Source organism: Geotrypetes seraphini, chromosome 10 (assembly GCF_902459505.1).
Source record: "Geotrypetes seraphini chromosome 10, aGeoSer1.1, whole genome shotgun sequence".
NCBI classification, from domain to species: Eukaryota; Metazoa; Chordata; class Amphibia; order Gymnophiona; family Dermophiidae; genus Geotrypetes; species Geotrypetes seraphini.
The window spans coordinates 18,371,164-18,393,386 of NC_047093.1; the positions used below are offsets into that span (position 1 = coordinate 18,371,164).

The 22,223-nt window shown below is 51.1% G+C and overlaps 1 protein-coding gene across 1 annotated transcript in view; it reads left to right on the plus strand.

The window, feature by feature from the left end:
- The window catches only part of KPNA2 (karyopherin subunit alpha 2), a 78,227-nt gene extending 57,241 nt beyond the window's left edge, over window positions 1-20,986 (plus strand). The window contains exons 10-11 of the mRNA XM_033961785.1: window positions 5,585-5,734; window positions 20,584-20,986. Of these exons, the coding sequence (XP_033817676.1) occupies window positions 5,585-5,734; window positions 20,584-20,676 (243 nt within the window). The 3' untranslated portion in view covers window positions 20,677-20,986. The remainder of the gene's footprint in view (window positions 1-5,584; window positions 5,735-20,583) is intronic.
- The last annotated feature ends 1,237 nt before the right edge of the window (window positions 20,987-22,223 follow it).

The following is a 22,223-nucleotide window of genomic DNA, read 5'->3' on the forward strand; positions in this document are numbered from 1 at the left end:
GGGAGTCGATGTTTAAGATGGAGACTGCCAAGGAGCCGTCTGCTTCAACTTCTGCTGATGTTTCGCTGGTCCGTTCGAAACCTGCATCGACGACTCCTGCATCGGGCATTGTGAAGCCGGCATCGTTCACACCGACTTCAGCATGGAGTTCGACACCGGTGCCTGTCTCCGTCTCCTCGGTTCAGGTACCGCCTTCCACTGTCCCTCCGGTGGTCATCAAAGTGCCTAAAGCTAGCAAGCAGAAGCACTTGGCCACAAAGGAGCGCGAAGACCGTGCTGGAAGACCCCCTTTCGGTGCGGATCCCTCCATATCGGCTTCGCTGCGATCCCTGCTGGAAGCTCAGTTTGTCGAGCTTATGCAGTCTATGGGACCCCGGCTTATCGCCTCTATTCAGGGTGACCTCCCGGTCCCGGGGGGCGGACCGCCCCCTCCCCCTCCTCCTCGTCGTTCGATCTCACTGCTCGACGAGGAGGATCGGCGGAGAGCGGCGGAAGCCTCCAGGCGGGCTTCCTTTGGTGATATGCCGCCTTTGGAGCCCATCACGCCTCCTCGACATCAGGGTACTAGGTCAGCCCCTGATAATCAGAGTCCTGGGCATACCGCATCGCAGGAAGAGTTCTTCCGCACTCCATACCAGACCTGGGTGGCGCTGCGTGAGTCCGCCTCCTTGCCACCTCTGCGATCCACTGCATCTAGTCCTATCCATTCCTTGGAGGCTTCGGGGGATCGTGCGATGCATAGAAGATCTCGTTCCCCATCCCGTCACCGGGAGGGGCATCGTTCTCGACACTCATCTCGACACTCCTCACGTCATTCGGAGGTGTCTCCGCAAAAGAAGATACAGCGTATGGGATACTCCTCGTCTGATTTATCCCCGCCTGAGGACCGGAGTATGAGGAACCATCTACCTCCTATTCTCCTTGCCGCTCCCAGCTCTCTCTGGACCCGGAGGCTTCCACTTCTTCTAGTCCGTCTCGCCGGCCGGCGCTGGTGGACCAACTGTCCTTTTCCTCCTTCCTCCGACAAATGGCGGATGACTTGGATGTGACTTTGGACACTGGTTCTCGATATTCTAAGGAGTATCTGGACACCATGCATTTGCCTCACCTCCGGCGGAGACGCTCCAGCTTCCTCTGCATAAACTGCTGGACCAGACTTTCATGCGTTGTTTTGAGACACCATATTCCATCCCTGCAGTTCCCAGTAAGTTGGATGCTCGATACCGCATCGTCCACCACAAGGGGTTCGAGGGGGCACAACTATCTCATCAGTCCCTTCTGGTCGAGTCCTCCCTCAAACGATCTCATCCCTCCCAAGTCTACGCCTCAGTACCACCGGGCCGAGAAGGGAGGACGATGGATAAGTTTGGTAGACGTATCTACCAGAACTCGATGATGGCGACTCGGGTGCTCAATTACAATTTCTTCTTCTCTTCATATTTGGATTTCTTCTTGCCGGTGCTCCGCAAGTTCATCCCTTTTATCGATGCTCAGGCTCGATTCGAGTTTGAAGAGGTGGTGGCGACCCTTTCCCAGTTACGCCTACAGCTGATGCAATCCTCCGAGCTCTCGGCACGCGCTGCAGCCTGTTCGGTCGCCATGCGTCACCTGGCATGGCTTCGTACGATTGATATGGATCCGAACCTCCAAGACAGACTTGCAAATGTGCCTTGTGCGGGGGCGGATCTGTTCGATGAGTCTATCGAGACTGTTACTAAGAAGCTTTCGGATCATGAGAAGTCCTTCCAGTCTATCCTACGGCCTAAACCCAAGCCTCAACAGTCTCGCCCCACTAGGCCGCCTTTGATTTACCAGCGGCGTTATCAGCCGAGGCAAGCTCCTCCTGCGAGACAACCTGCGAAGAGACAGCCTCCCCAGAAGCCTCAGCAGAAGCCTCAGATGCCGACTGCACCCAAGGCTACTCAGCCTTTTTGACTCTCTCCCAGGGAGCATAACCGACCTCGTTCTGTCTCCCCCCCGTTTTTCCCATTGGGGGTCGTCTCCATCATTTTTGTCATCGATGGGAGACCATCACCACGGACCTTTGGGTCCTTACCATCGTAAGAGAGGGATACTCTCTTCATTTCCAACGGGTCCCTCCGGACCACCCGCCAAGAGAGTATCCTTCAAACTTGACGCAGACCGCTCTTCTCCTTCAGGAGGCTCAGGCTCGGCTTCGGCTTCGGGCCGTCGAGCCGGTTCCTTTAGATCAGCAAAACCGGGGGTTTTACTCATGGTACTTCCTTGTCCCGAAGAAGACGGGCGATCTGCGTCCCATTTTGGACCTTCGAGTCCTCAACAAGTTTTTGGTCAAGGAGCGGTTCCGTATGCTGACCCTTGCTTCTCTCTATCCCCTCCTCGAGCAGAACGATTGGTTATGCTCTCTGGATCTCAAGGAGGCCTACACTCACATCCCCATTCATCCGGCCTCCCGCAAGTTCCTCAGATTTCGGGTGGGACATCTGCATCTGCAGTATCGAGTGCTTCCATTCGGCCTTTCATCGTCTCCCAGAGTCTTCACAAAATGTCTGGTGGTGGTGGCCGCTGCACTCCGGAACATGGGTCTTCAGGTGTTTCCATACCTCGACGACTGGCTCATCAAGGCCCCGTCAGCTCCAGAGGTCATTTCGGCGAACTTGACTAACATTTGTTTCCTGCAAAGTTTGTGTTTCGAGATCAACTTTCCCAAGTCACATCTTCAGCCCACTCAGTCTCTCCCCTTTATAGGGGCGGTCCTGGATACCATTCAACTTCGAGCATTCCTTCCTCCTCAACGCATGGATGCTCTCCTTCTACTCTGCCAGTCGGTGTCTTCTCGCCAATCCATCTCAGCGAGACACATGATGGTCCTCTTGGGCCACATGGCATCTACAGTTCATGTGACGCCTGTTGCCAGACTACATCTCAGAATTCCTCAATGGACCCTGGCATCTCAGTGGACTCAGGTGTCCGACCCGTTATCCCGTCACATTGTAGTCACTCCTGCTCTACGGAAGTCTCTTCTCTGGTGGATGACCTCTTCGAATCTATCCAGAGGTTTGCTGTTTCACTCTCCTCCCCACCAGAAAGTTCTCACGACCGATTCTTCGAACTATGCCTGGGGGGCTCATCTGGATGGTCTTCGCACTCAGGGGTTCTGGAACAGTGCGGAACGACTCCATCAAATCAATCTTCTGGAGCTCAGAGCCATCTTCAATGTTCTCCAAGCTTTTCAGCATCTGCTTCACGACATGGTGGTCCTTATTCGCACAGACAATCGGGTCGTCATGTATTATGTCAACAAACAAGGGGGCACGGGCTCGGCCCCTCTTTGCCAGGAAGCTCTTCGAGTCTGGGATTGGGCTGTTCGCCACAACGCCTTCCTCAAAGCTATCTACATTCAGGGGAAGGACAACGTCTTGGCAGACAAATTGAGTCGTCTTCTCCAGCCTCACGAATGGACCCTCCATTCCGACCCCCTTCATCAGATCTTTGCACAGTGGGGGACGCCTCAGATAGACCTCTTTGCGGCCCCCCAAAACTTCAAACTGCCTCAGTTTTGCTCCAGGATCTACACTCCTCATCGCCTCGAGGCAGATGCCTTTCTACTGGATTGGGGGAATCGCTTCCTGTATGCGTTTCCTCCATTTCCTCTCATCCAAAAGACTCTGGTCAAGTTGAGATCAGACCATGCCATCATGATTCTGATTGCTCCTCGGTGGCCCAGACAACCTTGGTACTCCCTTCTACTTCAACTGAGCAGCAGGGAGCCAGTACTTCTTCCAGTGTTTCCTTCACTACTTACTCAACATCAAGGTTCACTACTTCATCCCAACCTGCAGTCTCTCCACCTGACAGCTTGGTTCCTCTCAACGTAACTCCTCACCAGTTCTCCCAAGCAGTGAGGGAGGTCTTGGAGGCTTCCAGGAAGCCTGCTACCTGACAATGCTATTCCCAAAAATGGACTAGATTCTCTTCTTGGTGTATTTCCAATGCCACGGAGCCTCAGCGAGCTTCCCTATCCTCTGTGTTGGACTATCTTCTACACCTGTCTCAGTCTGGTCTCAAGTCTACCTCTATACGAGTCCACCTGAGTGCTATTGCGGCTTTCCATCAGCCTCTACATGGGAAACCTTTGTCTGCTCATCCTGTGGTTTCCAGATTTATGAAAGGACTTTTTCATGTCAACCCTCCTATCAAACCTCCTCCTGTGGTTTGGGATCTCAATGTTGTCCTGTCTCATCTCATGAAGCCTCCGTTTGAACCTCTCAACAAGGCTCCACTTAAGTATCTCACCTGGAAGGTGGTTTTTCTGGTGGCCCTCACGTCTGCTCGCAGGGTCAGTGAGCTTCAGGCCTTGGTGGCGGACCCACCTTTCACAGTATTCCATCATGACAAGGTGGTCCTCCGCACTCACCCGAAATTCCTGCCTAAAGTGGTCTCTGAATTTCACCTCAACCAATCCATTGTGCTTCCAGTGTTCTTTTCAAAGCCTCATTCTCATCCTGGAGAATCAGCTCTTCACACTCTGGACTGTAAACGTGCTTTGGCTTTCTACTTGGATCGCACCAAACCACACAGAACTGCTCCTCAACTTTTCGTCTCCTTTGATCCAAACAAGTTGGGACGACCTGTATTGAAGCGTACCATCTCCAACTGGATGGCGGCTTGTATCTCTTCCTGCTATGCCCAGGCTGGATTATCCCTTCCTTGTAAGGTCACAGCCCATAAGGTCAGAGCAATGGCAGCCTCTGTAGCCTTCCTCAGATCGACACCGATTGAGGAGATTTGTAAGGCTGCCACTTGGTCCTCGGTTCATACATTCACCTCTCATTATTGTCTGGATACTTTCTCCAGAAGGGATGGACAGTTTGGCCAAACAGTGTTACAAAATTTATTCTCCTAAGTTGCCAACTCTCCCTCCATTCCATTGAGGTTAGCTTGGAGGTCACCCACTAGTGAGAATAGCTGCCTGCTTGTCCTGGGATAAAGCAATGTTACTTACCGTAACAGTTGTTATCCAGGGACAGCAGGCAGCTATTCTCATGTCCCACCCACCTCCCCTGGGTTGGCTTCTCTGCTAGTTACCTGAACTGAGGAGACACACCCGGACCATCGGGCGGGAAGGCACTGGCGCATGCGCGGTGCGGGCATCTCGAAACTTCTGAGTTTCTTCAAGCAAGACATGCTTGTGAGACGTCCGTATCGGGGCTCTGTCGGATGACATCACCCACTAGTGAGAATAGCTGCCTGCTGTCCCTGGATAACAACTGTTATGGTAAGTAACATTGCTTTTTTGATGTATTGGGAATGGAACTTTTTTGAGGGGTTGGGAGGGTTTTCTAACTTGATATCAATTGTTTAGATACTAGGAATTGTTCATAATATTCAAAATATTATAGAATATAGGTATTGGCTGAAAAGTTATATTTTTAATGATATATGAAAGTTAATCAAGTGTATATTTATAAGTTTGAATGATTTTTCTTATACACTTGTAATATGTAAAAATGAATAAAGAATTTAAAAGAAAAAGTTCTGTTAAGGGTTCTTTTCACACACGAGACAATCTCATCTCTTTGTCAAATGGTGGTTGCTTTCACAGGCTGCTGACAAACTGGGTGAAACGGAGAGACTTTGCATCCTGGTGGAAGAGTGTGGAGGCCTGGATAGGATTGAGGCACTCCAGTCGCATGAGAATGATATGATCTACAAGGCAGCTTCCAACATCATAGAAAAATATTTCTCGGCAGAGGTGAGTTCTTGCTGGCCCAGAACAGGAATGACTATTTTTAATGCTAATTGACTCGAGGGTTCAATCTGCTCAGCAGCAGATTTCATCACTGATTTGGCAATTCATATGTTTTGTCGGCAATGTGTTTCTCATGGGAAGGGCTTTATTTACAGTTCATTTGACTCTTTTCAGGTGACCACTAGACACACCAAAGGCAACGGTTTATAAGTGGGCTTATCCCAGGACAAGCAGGCATGATATTCTCACATGTGGGTGACGTCATCTACGGAGCCCCAGCGCGGACAGCTTTTCAAGCAAACTTGATTGAAGTTTCAAGTTTGCTATGCTGCACCACGCATGTGCATGCCTTCTTGCCCACTAGAGGGCGCATCCCCACCTCGTGGTCCTCAGTTCAGTTTTTTCTGCGGAGCCAGAAGCCCTGTGGAATTTGTGCTCTTCTAATTTGCCTTCTGACACCGCGGCTGAGTGGTTTTTTTCTCGGTCGCTGTGCTTAATTTGTGTTTTTATTTTGTTCGTGTTTCTTTTTTCGTCAAAAAAAAAAAAATAACCTTTTTCGTTCGGCTCCGGGGGCTCCCGGTAGCCGCGGGACCTCGTTCATTCCCGGCCGGTTTTTGTCCGGGCCCTTGATGGGCTTTAAAAAGTGCACCCGGTGCGATCGGCTGCTTTCCATCACCGATCCCCACCGGTGGTGCTTACTTTGTCTGGGTCCTGAGCACCTGACCGACTCCTGCACTCGGTGCTCTACTTTTCAGCCGAGAGCTCTCCGCCGCCGTTGCGCTCGGATGGCGGAGCTCTTCGCTGTCGACCCCGCGGCGGGGAAGGCCTCGACCTCGCCCCGACAGCCTGCTTCGTCGAAGCCAGCGTCCTCGACCCCGAAGTCGACGGTGGGTAAGTCCTCACTTCCTTCTTCTCTTCCAGCCTCGAAGAAGCCATCCTCGGGCTCATCGACGGGGGCGGTTGGGTCGTCCTCGGCCCCGCCCCGAGCGTCGAAGGCGGGTGCCCCGCGGGAATACTCGAGACCGAGGTCGCCCTCGAGGGAGCACCCGCCGGCCCAGGATCTGCCGACTATGATGGGGGTTCCCGTCTTTCAAGACTTGCTCCGTGCGCTCATTGCCTCGGAACTGTCCGGTGCCCTCGCGCACCTCCAGCCGTCTTCGGCCTCGTCGGCCCCGGCTTCGGCGGCCTCGGTCTCGGTACCCTCGACTTCGGCCCTCGGGGTGGCTTCGGCCTCGACCCCGACCTTGCCCTTGACCTCGGTTGACCAGCCTGAGAGGAGCGTGCGGCCTCGGGACAAGGTGCGGAGGGTTCGGAGGATCTCTTCCTCTTCTTCCTCGTCGAGGTCCTCCCGGGGCTCCTCTCCCTCGGGTCGGCCTCGGGCGAAGCATCGGCCGAGGAAGCCCAAACGTCAAGGGGGCTCTCCTCGACGCCGCGGTTGCTCCTCGCCGACCGAGGCTGAGACCCTGCGGGTCTCCGAGCTCCTCCTCGATAATCCGTGACTTTTCCGTTCCTCCGAGGTGGAGTTTTCAAGGGACTCTTCGCCGAGACGGAAGGGGCGTGCCTCGGTGCCTCATATCCCGGGGACTTCCCGCAGGGGTTCCTCGGGGCATGGGCGGTCCCCGACCCCGTCGAGGTCGCTGGGTGCGGCTTCTTGTGGTTCGGGGTCTGCCACCGGTAAGGAGCCTCGTTACTCCCGTGAGGCTTCCCCTTCTTTTTTGGCGACGCGGGCTTCTCGATCTCCCTCTCCGCCTTCGAAGCCCTCTTCCTTTTCCAGATTTGTGCTTGAGATGGGGAGGGCTTTGGACCTTGACCTTATGTCAGGCTCTCAATACACGAAGGAATTTTTGGAGGAGCAGGATTTGCCCTCTCCCCCAAGGGAGACTCCTCGTCTGCCTCTCAACAAGGTTCTACATCAGACCTTCCTGAGAAACTTGGACTCCCCTCTTACAGTCACAGCGGTTCCATCAAAGATGGAGTCAAAGTACAGTACGGTCCCTTGCAAGGGCTTCGACAAAGCACAGCTGTCCCACCAGTCGTTGCTGGTGGAGTCGGCGTTGAAGAAGTCTCAGCCTTCTAGGGTCTCTGCTGCGGTCCCCCCCGGGTGGGAGGGACGGACCCTGGACAAGTTTGGTCATCGCCTCTATTCCAACTCCATGATGGCTGCCAGGGTCCTTAATTACGCATTCACCTTCTCATCCTATTTAAGGCAGATGGTGAAGGCGTTGCCCAGGTATTATGGGGTCATGCCGGATTCCCATAAGGGGGATTTTGGTACCTTTATGGCCAATTTGTCTCAGCTGCGTCTCTACCTTTTTCACGCAGTTTACGATGTGTTTGAGTTGGCCTCTCGTGTATCCGCCTTTGCGGTGGCGATGCGCCGTCTCGCATGGCTTCGTACCCTGGATATGGACCCGAATTTGCAAGAACGTCTGGCCAATCTTCCATGTGTGGGCTCCGAGTTGTTCGATGAGTCCTTGGAGGCGGCGACCAAACGCTTGTCTGAACATGAGCGCTCTATCGCCTCATTGGTCCGTCCTAAACCCCGGGCCCCGCCGCAGAAGCTGTTTAGACCTCCTCCGCGGCGATACCCGCAGAAGTCGACGCCGGCTTTCTCGAGGCCTCCGCCCCGGCGTCCCCCTCAGCAGGGCAGAGCGTCCCAACCAAAGCCTCAGGCGCAAGGGGCGTCTAAACCGGCTCCGTCTTTTTGACGTGATGCGCGGTTGGGGGCGGGCCCCCTCCGCACTGTCAAAGGACCCCCTTCCTATCGGGGGCCGATTGCAGGCCTTTCTTCCAGCCTGGGCCGAGATCACGTCGGACGCTTGGGTGCTCCGGATCATCTCCGAGGGTTACTCGCTAAACTTCTTAGCCATGCCGCCAGAACATCCGCCGGGGGCTTCTCTTGGCTGTCGAGACCAGCTTCCTCTTCTCCTGTCGGAAGCCAGGTCCTTGTTGAGCCTTCGGGCGGTGGAGCCCGTGCCCCCAAACCAAAGGGGACGGGGGTTTTACTCCCGTTACTTTTTGGTCCCGAAGAAGACAGGGGACTTACGCCCCATTCTGGACCTCCGGAGGCTCAACAAGTTCCTTGTCCGGGAGAAGTTCCGTATGTTGTCCCTTACAGTCCTGTACCCTCTGTTAGAATCGGGGGACTGGATGTGCTCCCTGGACCTGAAGGAAGCATATACTCATGTTCCGGTGCATCCCGCCTTCCGCAAGTTCCTCAGGTTCCAGGTGGGGGAGTTGCACCTCCAGTATCGGGTCCTCCCCTTTGGACTGGCTTCGTCCCCTCGAGTCTTCACGAAGTGTATGGTGGTGGTCGCGGCAGCCCTGAGATCTCGAGGGCTGCAGGTGTTTCCCTACCTGGATGATTGGCTGATCAAGGCGTCCTCCAGGGAAGGGGTTATTTCAGCGACCCGACAGACTATCATCTTCCTTCAATGTCTGGGGTTCGAAGTGAACTTCCCCAAGTCTCAGTTGTGCCCGACTCAATCCCTTCAGTTTATCGGGGCCGTGCTGGACACGGTTCGCCTCCGTTCGTTCCTCCCCCCGCCACGGTTGGAGGTCCTGCTTCGATTGAGTTGCCAGGTTTCGTTGCTGCCCTCAGTTTCGGCGCAGCGCTATGATGGTTCTGCTCGGCCACATGACGTCGACGGTCCATGTCACGCCGTTCGCCCGTTTGCACCTGAGGCTTCCTCAGTGGACCTTGGCCTCCCAGTGGCGTCGGGATCGGGATCCAGTCTCCTCCCCTATAACTGTGACTCCTTCCTTGAGACGCTCGCTCCGTTGGTGGACCAACTCTTCCAGTCTTTCCGGGGGTTTGCTCTTTCTCGTTCCTCCGCATCGCAAGGTCCTGACCACGGACTCTTCGGAGTACGCGTGGGGAGCTCATCTGGACGGTCTGCGGACTCAAGGTCTATGGTCGGCAGAGGACCGGAGTTGTGACATCAATGTTTTAGAACTTCGTGCCATTTTTCTGGCTGCTCGAGCGTTCTGCCACCTGCTGCACGATCAGGTAGTCCTTGTGCAGACGGACAACCAGGTGGCCATGTATTATGTGAACAAACAAGGGGGAACGGGCTCTTGGTCCCTGTGCCGGGAAGCCCTGCGCCTTTGGGAATGGGCGGTCTCCCAGAACATCTTCCTGCGGGCGGTTTACATTCAGGGAGAGAAGAATTGTCTGGCCGACAAACTCAGTCGTCGTCTCCAGCCGCACAAGTGGTCGCTAAACTCCAGAATTCAGCGCGAGGTCTTCGACTGCTGGGGGACTCCTCAGGTGGATCTGTTTGCCTCCCCGGAGACTCGCAAACTGCCCCTCTATTGTTCTCGGATGTACTCCCCGGACCGTCTCGAGGCCGACGCCTTTCTTCTCGACTGGGGAGGGAGGTTCCTTTATGCGTTTCCTCCTTTCCCTCTGATCTTGAGGACGTTGGTTCATCTCAAGGCGTCCAGAGCCACTATGATTCTCATTGCGCCTCGTTGGCCTCGTCAGCACTGGTTCTCCCTGCTCCTTCAACTCAGTGTCAGGGAGCCTCTGCTTCTGCCTGTCTTTCCCTCTCTGCTGTCTCAGAGTCGGGGTTCGCTGTTGCATCCCAATCTTCAGTCTTTACATCTGACGGCTTGGTTCCTTTCCCCATGACTTCACAGATTTCTCAGTCTGTGAGGGAGGTTCTGGAAGCCTCGCGCAAGGTCTCGACTAGGCTTTGTTATTCTCAGAAGTGGACCAGATTTTCTTCCTGGTGTTCCTCGAATCATCTGGATCCGAGTTTGGTTCCGGTGTCTTCGGTTCTGGAATATTTGTTGCATTTGTCCAAGTCTGGACTGAAGACGACTTCCATTAGGGTGATTCTCAGTGCGATTGCTGCTTTCCATCAGCATCTCGAGGGTCGATCTCTCTCTCTTCATCCTCTGGTGATTCGTTTCATGAGGGGTATAGTGAATGTTAATCCTCCTTTGAAACCTCCTCCTGTAGTTTGGGATCTTAATGTGGTTTTGGCTCAACTGATGAAGCCTCCCTTCGAGCCTATTGACAAATCTCATCTTAAGTTTCTCACTTGGAAGGTGATCTTTTTGCTTGCGCTCACGTCCGCTCGTCGGATTAGCGAGCTGCAGGCTTTGGTTGCGGACCCGCCCTTTACTGTGTTCCATCATGACAAGGTGGTTCTTCGCACCCATCCTAAATTTTTACCTAAGGTTGTGTCTGATTTCCACCTCAATCAGTCCATTGTTCTTCCGGTGTTTTTTCCGAAGCCCCACTCTCACCCGGGAGAGGCGGCACTTCATACGCTTGACTGTAAGAGGGCGTTGGCTTTTTATCTTCAACGCACCGAGTCTCATCGGAAGGTCCCTAATCGATTGGGACGTCCTGTTTCCAAGCGCACCTTGTCCAACTGGTTGGCTGCTTGTATTTCTTTTTGCTACGCTCAGGCTGGTCTCGCGCTTCATGGTCGGGTCACGGGACATAAGGTTTGAGCGATGGCAGCTTCTGTGGCGTTCCTCCGGTCTACTCCGGTGGAGGATATCTGCAAGGCTGCCACTTGGTCTTCGGTTCATACTTTCACCTCCCACTACTGCCTGGATACGTTATCCAGGAGTGACGGTCGGTTTGGCCAGTCAGTTTTGCGTAATCTGTTTTCCTAAATTGCCATCCACCCACCTGCCCTTTTTTGGTTGGCTTGGAGGTCACCCACATGTGAGAATATCATGCCTGCTTGTCCTGGGATAAAGCACAGTTACTTACCGTAACAGGTGTTATCCAGAGACAGCAGGCAGATATTCTCACAACCCGCCCTCCTCCCCGGGGATGGCTTCTTTGCTGGCTATGGAACTGAGGACCACGAGGTGGGGATGTGCCCTCTAGTGGGCAAGAAGGCATGCACATGCGTGGTGCAGCATAGCAAACTTGAAACTTCAATCAAGTTTGCTTGAAAAGCTGTCCGCGCTGGGGCTCCGTAGATGACGTCACCCATATGTGAGAATATATGCCTGATGTCCCTGGATAACACCTGTTACGGTAAGTAACTGTGCTTTTTATTCTTAGGTTTTTATGTGGAAGGAAATGTTTTGGGTGTGTTTCAATGTTTTGTAATCTCAAAGGGGTTTAAGCAGTTGACAGGTTCTTGCATGCTTAAGCTTCAGGAGGGGGAATATTTAGTGGCACTTAGCAATGCTGTCTGAATATCCCTCCTCTGACTACCATGATACGAGGGGGGGGAATTCTATGAGACGCCTAAAGTTAGGTGCCTAACTTAGTACATGGGCTTCAATTATAAGCTTTTAACAAGCTCACAATTGAAAAGAATAAACATTCTTTATCGTCCTTCCAGATTGGCACAGACGGATGGTTTACACTCCTCTGCCAGCAAGTGGTGATTGAGAAACACTGAATTCTTTTTTTTTTTTTTTTTTTTTTAAATCTTTATTCTTTTTTATTTCTTTCAACAAGTGTACAGTATTATTACAATTAATTTACATAACACACTTGGCATTCTTAAACAATATTATTATACATGTTTTTATTCCCCCCACCTCCCACCCTTTTCCATATCGATAAAATATTCCTTCCAAATTTATATATAATTATACATCCCTTTTTGATAATACAATTAATCTGACATGAAATCTGTCCCTCTCCCCATCCTTCCTCAAACACTTTAAACATTTTATTATACCCAGTAATGCACAACAATAAATATCCCATCCCATCCTATTACATATATCTCCTTATTTTTCATAACAACATATTTCCAATATTTTTCCCTCCCTATCCCTCCCATCCCATCCCATTTCTATATATTATCCCCTAAGGAAAAAGAATAAACTTTACTCGTTATAATATTCAATTAATGGCCTCCACACCTCTTGAAATCTTTTAAAATACCCCCTCTGTATCGCAAGAAATCTTTCCATCTTATACATATGACAATTCCACCAAAAATTACAATTCAATCTAGAACAGTCTTTCCAATTAGTTGTTATCTGTTGAATTCCCACTCCCGTAAGAATCAACAATAATTTATTGTTTGCTGCAGATATTTGGCATTTGGCCCTCATACACATTCCAAAAATCACTGTGTCATAGGATAAAGCCACATGACTCTCCATCAACATATTAACTTGATTCCATATTGATATCCAAAATGCCTGAATACATGGACAATAAAATAAAAGATGGTCTAGAGTTCCAACTTCAATTTTACAATGCCAGCATCTATTAGACCAGTGTTTTTCAACCTTTTTTGGGCAAAGGCACACTTGTTTCATGAAAAAAATCACGAGGCACACCACCATTAGAAAATGTTAAAAAATTTAACTCTGTGCCTATATTGACTATATATAAAGTAATTCTCTTGAATAGGAATCAAATAAACACAAAGAAAGTATTTTATAATGCTGCCACCGCCAACAACACCGTTGGCGGCGGTGGCACTCAAGTGGCTAAAGAGCCGCAGTTTGCCGGCCTAGGGACAACACTGGAGGGTGGCCAGCTGTGCACCCCCTTGGGACATAAACCCGGGGTGGGGCAGACTGCCCCCCCCCCCCACCCTGGTATGCCACTATCTGTACCTCACTCCCTCCCTATGACCAAAAATTCTCCTTTCTTCTATTCCCCGTGTACACAACCATCTCTTTCCCTCCCTTCCTCTCTCCAAAGTCCATGCCTTCTGTGTCCAAACACTCATTCCCTCCCCCACCTCAGCATCTCTTTCCCTCCCTTCCTCTCTCCAAAGTCCATTTCTTCTGTGTCCAAACACTCATTCCCTCCCCCACCTCAGCATCTCTTTCCCTCCCTTCCTCTCTCCAAAGTCCATTTCTTCTGTGTCCAAACACTCATTCCCTCCCCCACCTCAGCATCTCTTTCCCTCCCTTCCTCTCTCCAAAGTCCATTTCTTCTGTGTCCAAAAACGCATTCCCTCCCCCACCTCAGCATCTCTTTCCCTCCCTTCCTCTCTCCCAAGTCCATGCCTTCTGTCCAAAAACCCATTCCCTCCCCCACCTCAGCATCTCTTTCCCTCCCTTCCTCTCTCCCTCCCTTCCTCTCTCCCAAGTCCATTTCTTCTGTGTCCAAAAACCCATTCCCTCCCCCACCTCAGCATCTCTTTCCCTCCCTTCCTCTCTCCCAAGTTCATGCCTTGTGTCCAAAACGCACTCCCTCCCCCCTTTTGTGTTCCGTGTTTGCCTCCCAGCCCATCTTTGCAACTTTCTCAGCAAAACGAAGCTCAAGCCGCGAGGCTTGTCTTCTGCTTCCTGTCTGCCCTGCCGCACACAAATAGCCGAACGGAAGTATTCTCCGACGTCAGCGCTGACGTCGGAGGGCAGGCTTTGCTTAAGCCCTCCCTCCGACGTCAGCGCTGACATCGGGGAACGCTTGCGATCGGCTATATGTTAGCTGCAGGGCAGGCAGGAACAGAAGACGAGCCTCGCGGCTCGAGTTGTATTGAACTCCGCGGGTCCCCCGTCCAGCTCTCTCCTGTCCACGTGGGGCGGACCGCCCCTCTTCCTAGACTGGTGGTACTGCCCTGATGGCGGCCCTGACCGTACGGCACACCAGGCAACATCTCGCGGCACACTAGTGTGCCGCGGAACAGCGGTTGAAAAACACTGTATTAGACTTAGAGCAATCTAATTTTTGTAATCTAGTAGGGGTCCATGTTTGCCTAATAGATGCTGACATCGTACCTTTAATTCTCCAAGACCAAATACGTGGCCATTGAGATGCATTAATCTGATGCTTAATCTCAATGCTCCAAATATCTCTTAATCCATTTTTAGGCTTCTTTTTCAAATAATTAGATATAATTTTATACCACTTTGCGGCCTGGTGACCCAGAAAATCTGCCTGGAAACATAAGAATTCTAAGCTGTAATGATCATTTAAAGATTTCCATTCAGGGAACCCCACCTGAATAGCCTGCTTCAATTGCAACCACTTATAATTTTGTTTTTTATTCAGACCATATTTATGTTGCAATTGTGAAAATTCAAGCATCTTACCATTATCAATTACTTCCGTTAATGATCTTGTACCTGCTTTAATCCAATCTTTCCAGACAACCTTAAAAAGCACTGAATTCTTACAGAACAAGTGGGCTTTGCAGTCCCTCATAGAATCAGTCTGTTCTCAGTCTCCAGCAGGTGGAGGTGTAAGCCTGTGCAGCCTTCTAAATTTAGGCCTTGGCAGGGTCTGTTGGAAAAAGGTTAGGCAGTGGCCTTTCTCTACCCCTATTTCTGGTCAGACTGAGCTGGGGTTCTGCGGGACCATTACCACCTCCCCATTTTTTTTTTTTTTTTTTTATAGAATAAGCACCTGTCTTGGATACGACTCTACAAAAGATAGGTGTCTATTGCATACTCCAAAGTAGGCACATAGAAGGACTTAGGCACGGCTAGGCAAGATTTTTTAAAGGACTTTGGCACCTATAATGCAGGCCTTTAAAACTTTGGCCTACATTAAGTTAGGTGCAACTCTCTGGTTAGTGTTGGGGCAAAGCTACATGAAAAGCAGGCCTATTTCTTGGCTGGTAAGGTATGCAGAAGCCAGCCCAGAATATTGTCCATAACTTCAGTTATCCCAGGACAAGCAGGCAGGTATTCTCACTAGTGGGTGATGTCATCCGACAGAGCCCCGATACGGACGTCTCACAAGCATGTCTTGCTTGAAGAAACTCAGAAGTTTCGAGATGCCCGCACCGCGCATGCGCCAGTGCCTTCCCGCCCGATGGTCCGGGCGTGTCTCCTCAGTTCTTTTCTTTCCGCGGAGCTGAGAAGTCTTACTTCGATTCTGCACTGATTGAACTCCCGTTCTTTTGCCTTCCATAGCCGCGGTTTTGAGTTTCTTTTTACTGCAAGTGCCAGCGCGCGATTTCGCTGACGGACCCGCATCGACGCTGCCTGCAGTGTCTTGGTCCGGAACATTTCCCGAAATCGTGCCGGCCTTGTTCCACACTCACAGCGCGGGCGTTTAAGCGTCACTGTTTTTTGTGGGAGTCGATGTTCAAGATGGAAACTGTGCAAGACCCTTCAGCTTCGACTTCGGCTGGTGCTTCACCCTCACATGCGAAGCCCACCACCGCTCCTGCTGCTCCGGGTCTCCTGAAACCAGCTTCGTTTGTCCCGGTTACGACCCCGTCTTCGGCGCCGGTGCCTTCCGTCTCTCAGGTTCAGGTACCACCTTCTACAATTCCACCCGTGGTTATCAAGGTGCCGAAAGCTCCAAAGCAAAAGCACTCGGCCTCGTTGCGGTCCCTTTTGGAGGCTCAATTTGTCGAGCTCATGCAAACCATGGAGCCCAAGTTGATTGCCACCATCCAGGGTGACCTCCCGGTTCCGATCCCGGGGGGCGGACCGCCCCCTCCTCCTCCTCCTCACCGGTCAACCTCGCTGCTTGGCGAGGAGGAGCGACGTATGGCGGCCGGTCCCTCGAGGCGGGCCTCCTTCAGTTATATGCCCCCTTTAGAGCCCATCACGCCTCCGTTCGAAGAGGCCTGGAATACCTCTTCGGGTAATCGAAGTCCTGGGCATCGCAAGTCGCAGGAAGAGTTCTTCCGCACTCCCTACCAGGCCTGGGCTGCGTCTCGAGAGGCGTCGAATCTCCCGCCTCTTTGCTCCACGGCTTCGAGTCCCATCTGCTCGCTAGAGGTGTCAGGGGACCATGCTAAGCATTGTCATTCTAGATCCCCCTCCAAACACCAGGAGGGGCATCGGTCCAGGCATTCCTCGCGGCACTCCTCGAGGCACTCGGAGGTTTCACCGAAGAAGAAGCAGCCACGCATGGGGTACTCTTCATCAGACATGTCCCCTCCGCAGGGATTGGAGTATGAGGAACCATCCACCTCTTATTCTCCCTGTTGCTCCCAGGTCTCTTTGGATCCCGAGGCCTCGACTTCGTCCAGTCCTTCTCGGAGGCCGGTGCTGGCGGATCAATTGTCTTTTTCTTCCTTCCTCCGGCAGATGGCGGATGACCTGGACATTACCTTGGACTCCGGTTTGCGGTACTCCAAGGAATACCTCGACACCATGCATTTGCCTCATCCTCCTGTGGAGTCTCTTCGCCTGCCTCTCCACAAACTTCTCGACCAAACGTTCATGAGATGTTTTGAGACGCCATACTCCATTCCTGCGGTCCCCGGCAAGTTAGATGCCCGATACCGCATGGTCCATCACAAGGGGTTCGAGGGACCTCAACTTTCCCACCAATCCCTGCTGGTCGAATCGTCCCTCAAGCGGTCTCATCCGTCCCAGGTATACGCCTCGGTGCCTCCGGGGCGCGAGGGCAGGACCATGGACAAGTTTGGCAGGCGTATATATCAGAACTCGATGATGGCTTCCAGAGTTCTTAATTATACGTTCCATTTTGCATCTTATTTGGAGTTCTTCCTGCCTGTGCTTCGGAAGTTCACACCTTACATTGAATCTCAGGCTCGCTTCGAATTCGAGGAAGTTGTTGCTTCGCTGTCCCAGCTGCGCCTTCAACTGATGCAGTCCTCCTATGACGCCTTCGAGCTCTCGGCTCGAGCTGCTCTGGACCTCAGGGTCCTCAAGTTCTTGGTCAAAGAGAGGTTTTGCATGCTGACCCTTGCTTCTCTCTATCCCCTCCTCGAGCAGAACGACTGGTTATGCTCTCTAGATCTCAAGGAGGCCTACACTCACATTCCCATTCATCCGGCCTCAGATTTCGGGTGGGACATCTACATCTGCAGTACCGAGTGCTTCCGTTCGGCCTGTCCTCGTCTCCCAGAGTCTTCACGAAGTGGTGGTGGCCGCTGCACTCCGGACCAGGGGTCTTCAGGTATTTCCCTACCTCGACGACTGGCTCATCAAGGCCCCCTCGGCTCCAGAGGTCATCTCGGCGACCCTGGCCACTATTTACTTCCTGCAGAGTTTGGGCTTCGAGATCAACTTCCCCAAATCTCATCTACAGCCTACCCAGTCTCTCCCATTCATCGGGGCGGTCCTGGATACCATTCGACTCAGAGCATTCCTTCCTCCTCAGCGCATGGATGCTCTTCTTCATCTCTGCCAGTCTGTGTCTTCTCGCCAGTCCATCTCAGCGAGACACATGATGGTCCTCATGGGCCACATGGCCTCTACAGTTCATGTGACGCCTTTTGCCAGACTCCATCTCAGAATTCCTCAGTGGACCCTGGCTTCTCAATGGACTCAGGTGTCAGATCCGTTGACTCGGCACATCATAGTCACTCCTGCTCTTCGGCAGTCTCTACTTTGGTGGATGACCTCTTCGAATCTATCCAGAGGTTTGCTGTTTCACACTCCTCCCCACCAGAAGGTTCTCACAACCAATTCATCGACCTATGCCTGGGGAGCTCATCTGGATGGTCTTCGCACTCAGGGATTCTGGACCAGTGCGGACCGACTCCATCAAATCAATCTTCTGGAGCTCAGAGCCGTCTTCAATGCTCTTCAAGCTTTTCAACATCTGCTTCACGACATGATGGTCCTCATTCGCACAGACAATCAGGTTGCCATGTATTATGTTAACAAGCAGGGGGGCACGGGCTCGGCCTCCCTCTGCCAGGAAGCTCTCAGAGTCTGGGATTGGGCGGTTCGCCACAATGCCTTCCTCAAAGCTGTCTACATTCAGGGGAAGAACAATGTCTTGGCGGACAACCTAAGTCGTCTTCTCCAGCCTCACGAATGGACACTCCATTCCAAGCCCCTTCATCAGATATTTGCACAGTGGGGGACGCCTCAGATAGACCTCTTTGCGGCTCCCCACAACTTCAAGCTGCCTCAATTCTGCTCCAGGATCTACACTCCTCATCGTCTCGAGGCAGATGCCTTCTGCTGGATTGGGGGAATCGCTTTCTGTATGCGTTTCCTCCCTTTCCTCTCATTCAAAAGACTCTGGTCAAGCTGAAGTCCGACCATGCCACCATGATTCTGATCGCTCCTTGGTGGCCCAGACAACCTTGGTTCTCCCTTCTACTTCAAATCAGCAGCAGGGAGCCATTCCTTTTTCCAGTGTTTCCTTCACTGCTTACTCAGCATCAGGGATCTCTGCTTCACCCCAACCTGCAGTCTCTCCACCTGACAGCTTGGTTCCTCTCAACATAACTCCTCACCAGTTTTCCCAGGCAGTGAGGGATGTCTTGGAGGCTTCCAGGAAGCCTGCTACTCGACAATGCTACTCCCAAAAATGGACTAGATTTTCTTCATGGTGTGTTTCCAATTCTAAGGAGCCTCAGCGAGCCTCCCTATCCTCTGTATTGGACTATCTTCTACACCTGTCTCAGTCTGGTCTCAAGTCTACGTCTATACAAGTCCACCTGAGTGCTATTGCGGCTTTCCATCAGCCTCTACAAGGGAAACCTCTCTCTGCTCATCCTGTGGTTTCCAGGTTTATGAAAGGACTTTTCCATGTCAATCCTCCTCTCAAACCTCCTCCAGTGGTTTGGGATCTCAATGTTGTCCTTTCTCAGCTTATGAAACCTCCTTTTGAGCCTCTAAAGTTTCTCACTTGGAAAGTAGTTTTTCTAGTGGCCCTCACGTCTGCTCGCAGTGTCAGTGAGCTTCAGGCCTTAGTGGCGGATCCACCTTTCACAGTATTCCATCATGACAAGGTTGTCCTCAGCACTCATCCCAAATTCTTGCCTAAGGTGGTCTCTGAATTTCATCTCAACCAATCCATTGTACTTCCAGTGTTTTTTCCAAAGCCTCATTCTCATCCTGGAGAATCAGCTCTTCATACTCTGGACTAAGCGGGCTTTGGCTTTCTACCTGGATCGCACCAAGCCACACAGAACTGCACCTCAACTTTTCGTCTCCTTTGATCCAAACAAGTTGGGACGACCTGTATCGAAGCGCACCATCTCCAACTGGATGGCGGCTTGTATCTCTTTCTGCTATGCCCAGGCTGGATTACCCCTTCCCTGTAAGGTCACAGCCCATAAGGTCAGAGCAATGGCGGCCTCTGTAGCCTTCCTCAGATCGACACCGATTGAGGAGATTTGTAAGGCTGCCACTTGGTCCTCGGTTCATACATTCACCTCTCATTATTGTCTGGATACTTTCTCCAGAAGGGATGGACAGTTTGGCCAAACAGTGTTACAAAATTTATTCTCCTAAGTTGCCAACTCTCCCACCATCCCATTGAGGTTAGCTTGGAGGTCTCCCACTAGTGAGAATACCTGCCTGCTTGTCCTGGGATAAAGCAATGTTACTTACCGTAACAGTTGTTATCCAGGGACAGCAGGCAGCTATTCTCACGTCCCACCCACCTCCCCTGGGTTGGCTTCTCTGCTAGTTACCTGAACTGAGGAGACACGCCCGGAGCATCGGGCGGGAAGGCACTGGCGCATGCGCTGTGCGGGCATCTCGAAACTTCTGAGTTTCTTCAAGCAAGACATGCTTGCAAGATGTCCGTATCGGGGCTCTGTCGGATGACATCACCCCACTAGTGAGAATAGCTGCCTGCTGTCCCTGGATAAGAACTGTTACGGTAAGTAACATTGCTTTCTGCGAATGACACAGATAATTCAGCGCTGTTGCCCAGATGTGGCCCGGCATTGACTATGGTTGTAGAGGCCTTAAAACCTCTGACAACCATGGGCTAACGATTGTCTGACGTCTTTGTGATTTTATTTGTGGCTCAAGTGTTGATACCTAATCTCTTTTTAACCAGCTGAATCAAATATATGCCTTTTTGTGTAGCTGAGGAGATTTAGAAGTAGCCCAAGACAATCAAAGGGAAGAACTGCAGGAGGTGATAGTTATCCAGTGTGGGATTTTATTTCCCCCCTCCCCCCTCTTGAATGCGAGTTGGTTTAAAGCCCTACTTCTATGATTGACGATGCACCTGCTCTGTTACCTCCATTGACTGCTTGTCTCTCACCCTTTAGGAAGATGAAGATCAAAATGTTGTCCCAGAGTCTACCACAGATGGCTTCTCTTTCCAGGTTCAAGACGCTAACCCTGAGACTTTTGACTTCTAGAGTCCAACTTTGGTTCTGTAGCTGACTTGAAGTTCTGTTTTGTTCTTTCTGTTTTACGTATCTTACCTCTTCCCTTTTTTATGTTGTTATTTCTATTATTAGGTCTTATTCTGTGAATTTGTAGCACTTTTTCTCTCCTCGATGTATACTTGATCACTTTGTTTACAAACAGTGTACATACTGTAATGTGAAGCTTGTAAATCCTGACTTTCAAATATATGTAACGTGTTGTAAATAGTACTTTTAAAATTAAACAGCAGCTAGGCTCTGACCTCTCTGGAGCTGGTCTGCACCTGATTCTGCACTTGAACAGAGTTGTTAATTACTCTTTTAACCACTACCCCTCTTTGGTTAGGTTATGTTTCCATATCTCTTGAACAAAGTTTGTATGGCTCTGCGTGTGTGTGTGCATGCATGCATGTATGTGTGTTTTCCTCAAGCAACCCCATATATAGTAAATGCCTTGCCTTGTTCCAAAAAGATATAAAAAGGATGGAGTCGATCCAAAGGAAGGCTACTAAAATGGCTTGTGGTCTTCATCATAAGGCATATGGGGACAGACTGGAATCGGTCCAGAAAATGGCCACCAGGATGGTCTCGGGACTCAAGGAGCTCCCATACGAGGAGCGGTTAGGGAAGTTGCAGCTCTACTCACTCGAGGAACGTAGAGAGAGGGGAGATATGATCGAGACATTCAAGTATCTCATGGTCCGCATCGAGGTGGAGGAAGATATCTTCTTTTTCAAGGGTCCCGCCACAAGGGGGCATCCGTGGAAAATCAGGGGCGGGAAACTGCACGGTGACACTAGGAAGTTCTTCTTCACTGAAAGGGTAGTTGATTGCTGGAATAGTCTTCCACTCCAGGTTATTGAGGCCAGCAGCATGCTAGATTTTAAGGCCAGATGGGATAGACATGTGGGATCTATCCGCAAAGATAAATAGGGTGGATCATTAGAGTGGGCAGACTTGATGGGCCATGGCCCTTATCTGCCGTCTATTTCTATGTTTCTATGTAGACTTAAATATCTCAATCTATATACTTTGGAGGAAAGGCAGGAGAGGGGAGATATGATAGAGACGTTCTTTAGCACTCTCCAGACCAGTAGAGGTTAATCTTTACGAGTGGGTATAGATCCAATTGTAAAGATTAACCTCTATTGGTCTGGAGAAGCTAAAAGAAAATAAATTAAAAGGTAAGAACCTAATTTCTCCTTTAAATACCTAAGTGATGTAAATGCGCATGAGTCAAGTCTCTTTCATTTGAAAGGAAAAACTGCAATGAGAGGGCATAGGATGAAGTTAAGAGGTAATAAGCTCCGGAGTAATCTGAGGAAATACTATTTTACAGAAAGGGTGGTAGATGCGTGGAACAGTTTCCCGGAAGAGGTGGTAGGCAGAGACTGTGTCTGAATTCAAGAAAGCCTTGGTTAGGCACATGGGATCTCGGAGAGAGAAAGAAATAAGGGTTACTGCGGATGGGCAGACTAGATGGGCCATTTGGCCTTTATCTGCCATCATGTTTTTATGTTAATATGAATTGTTTCGCC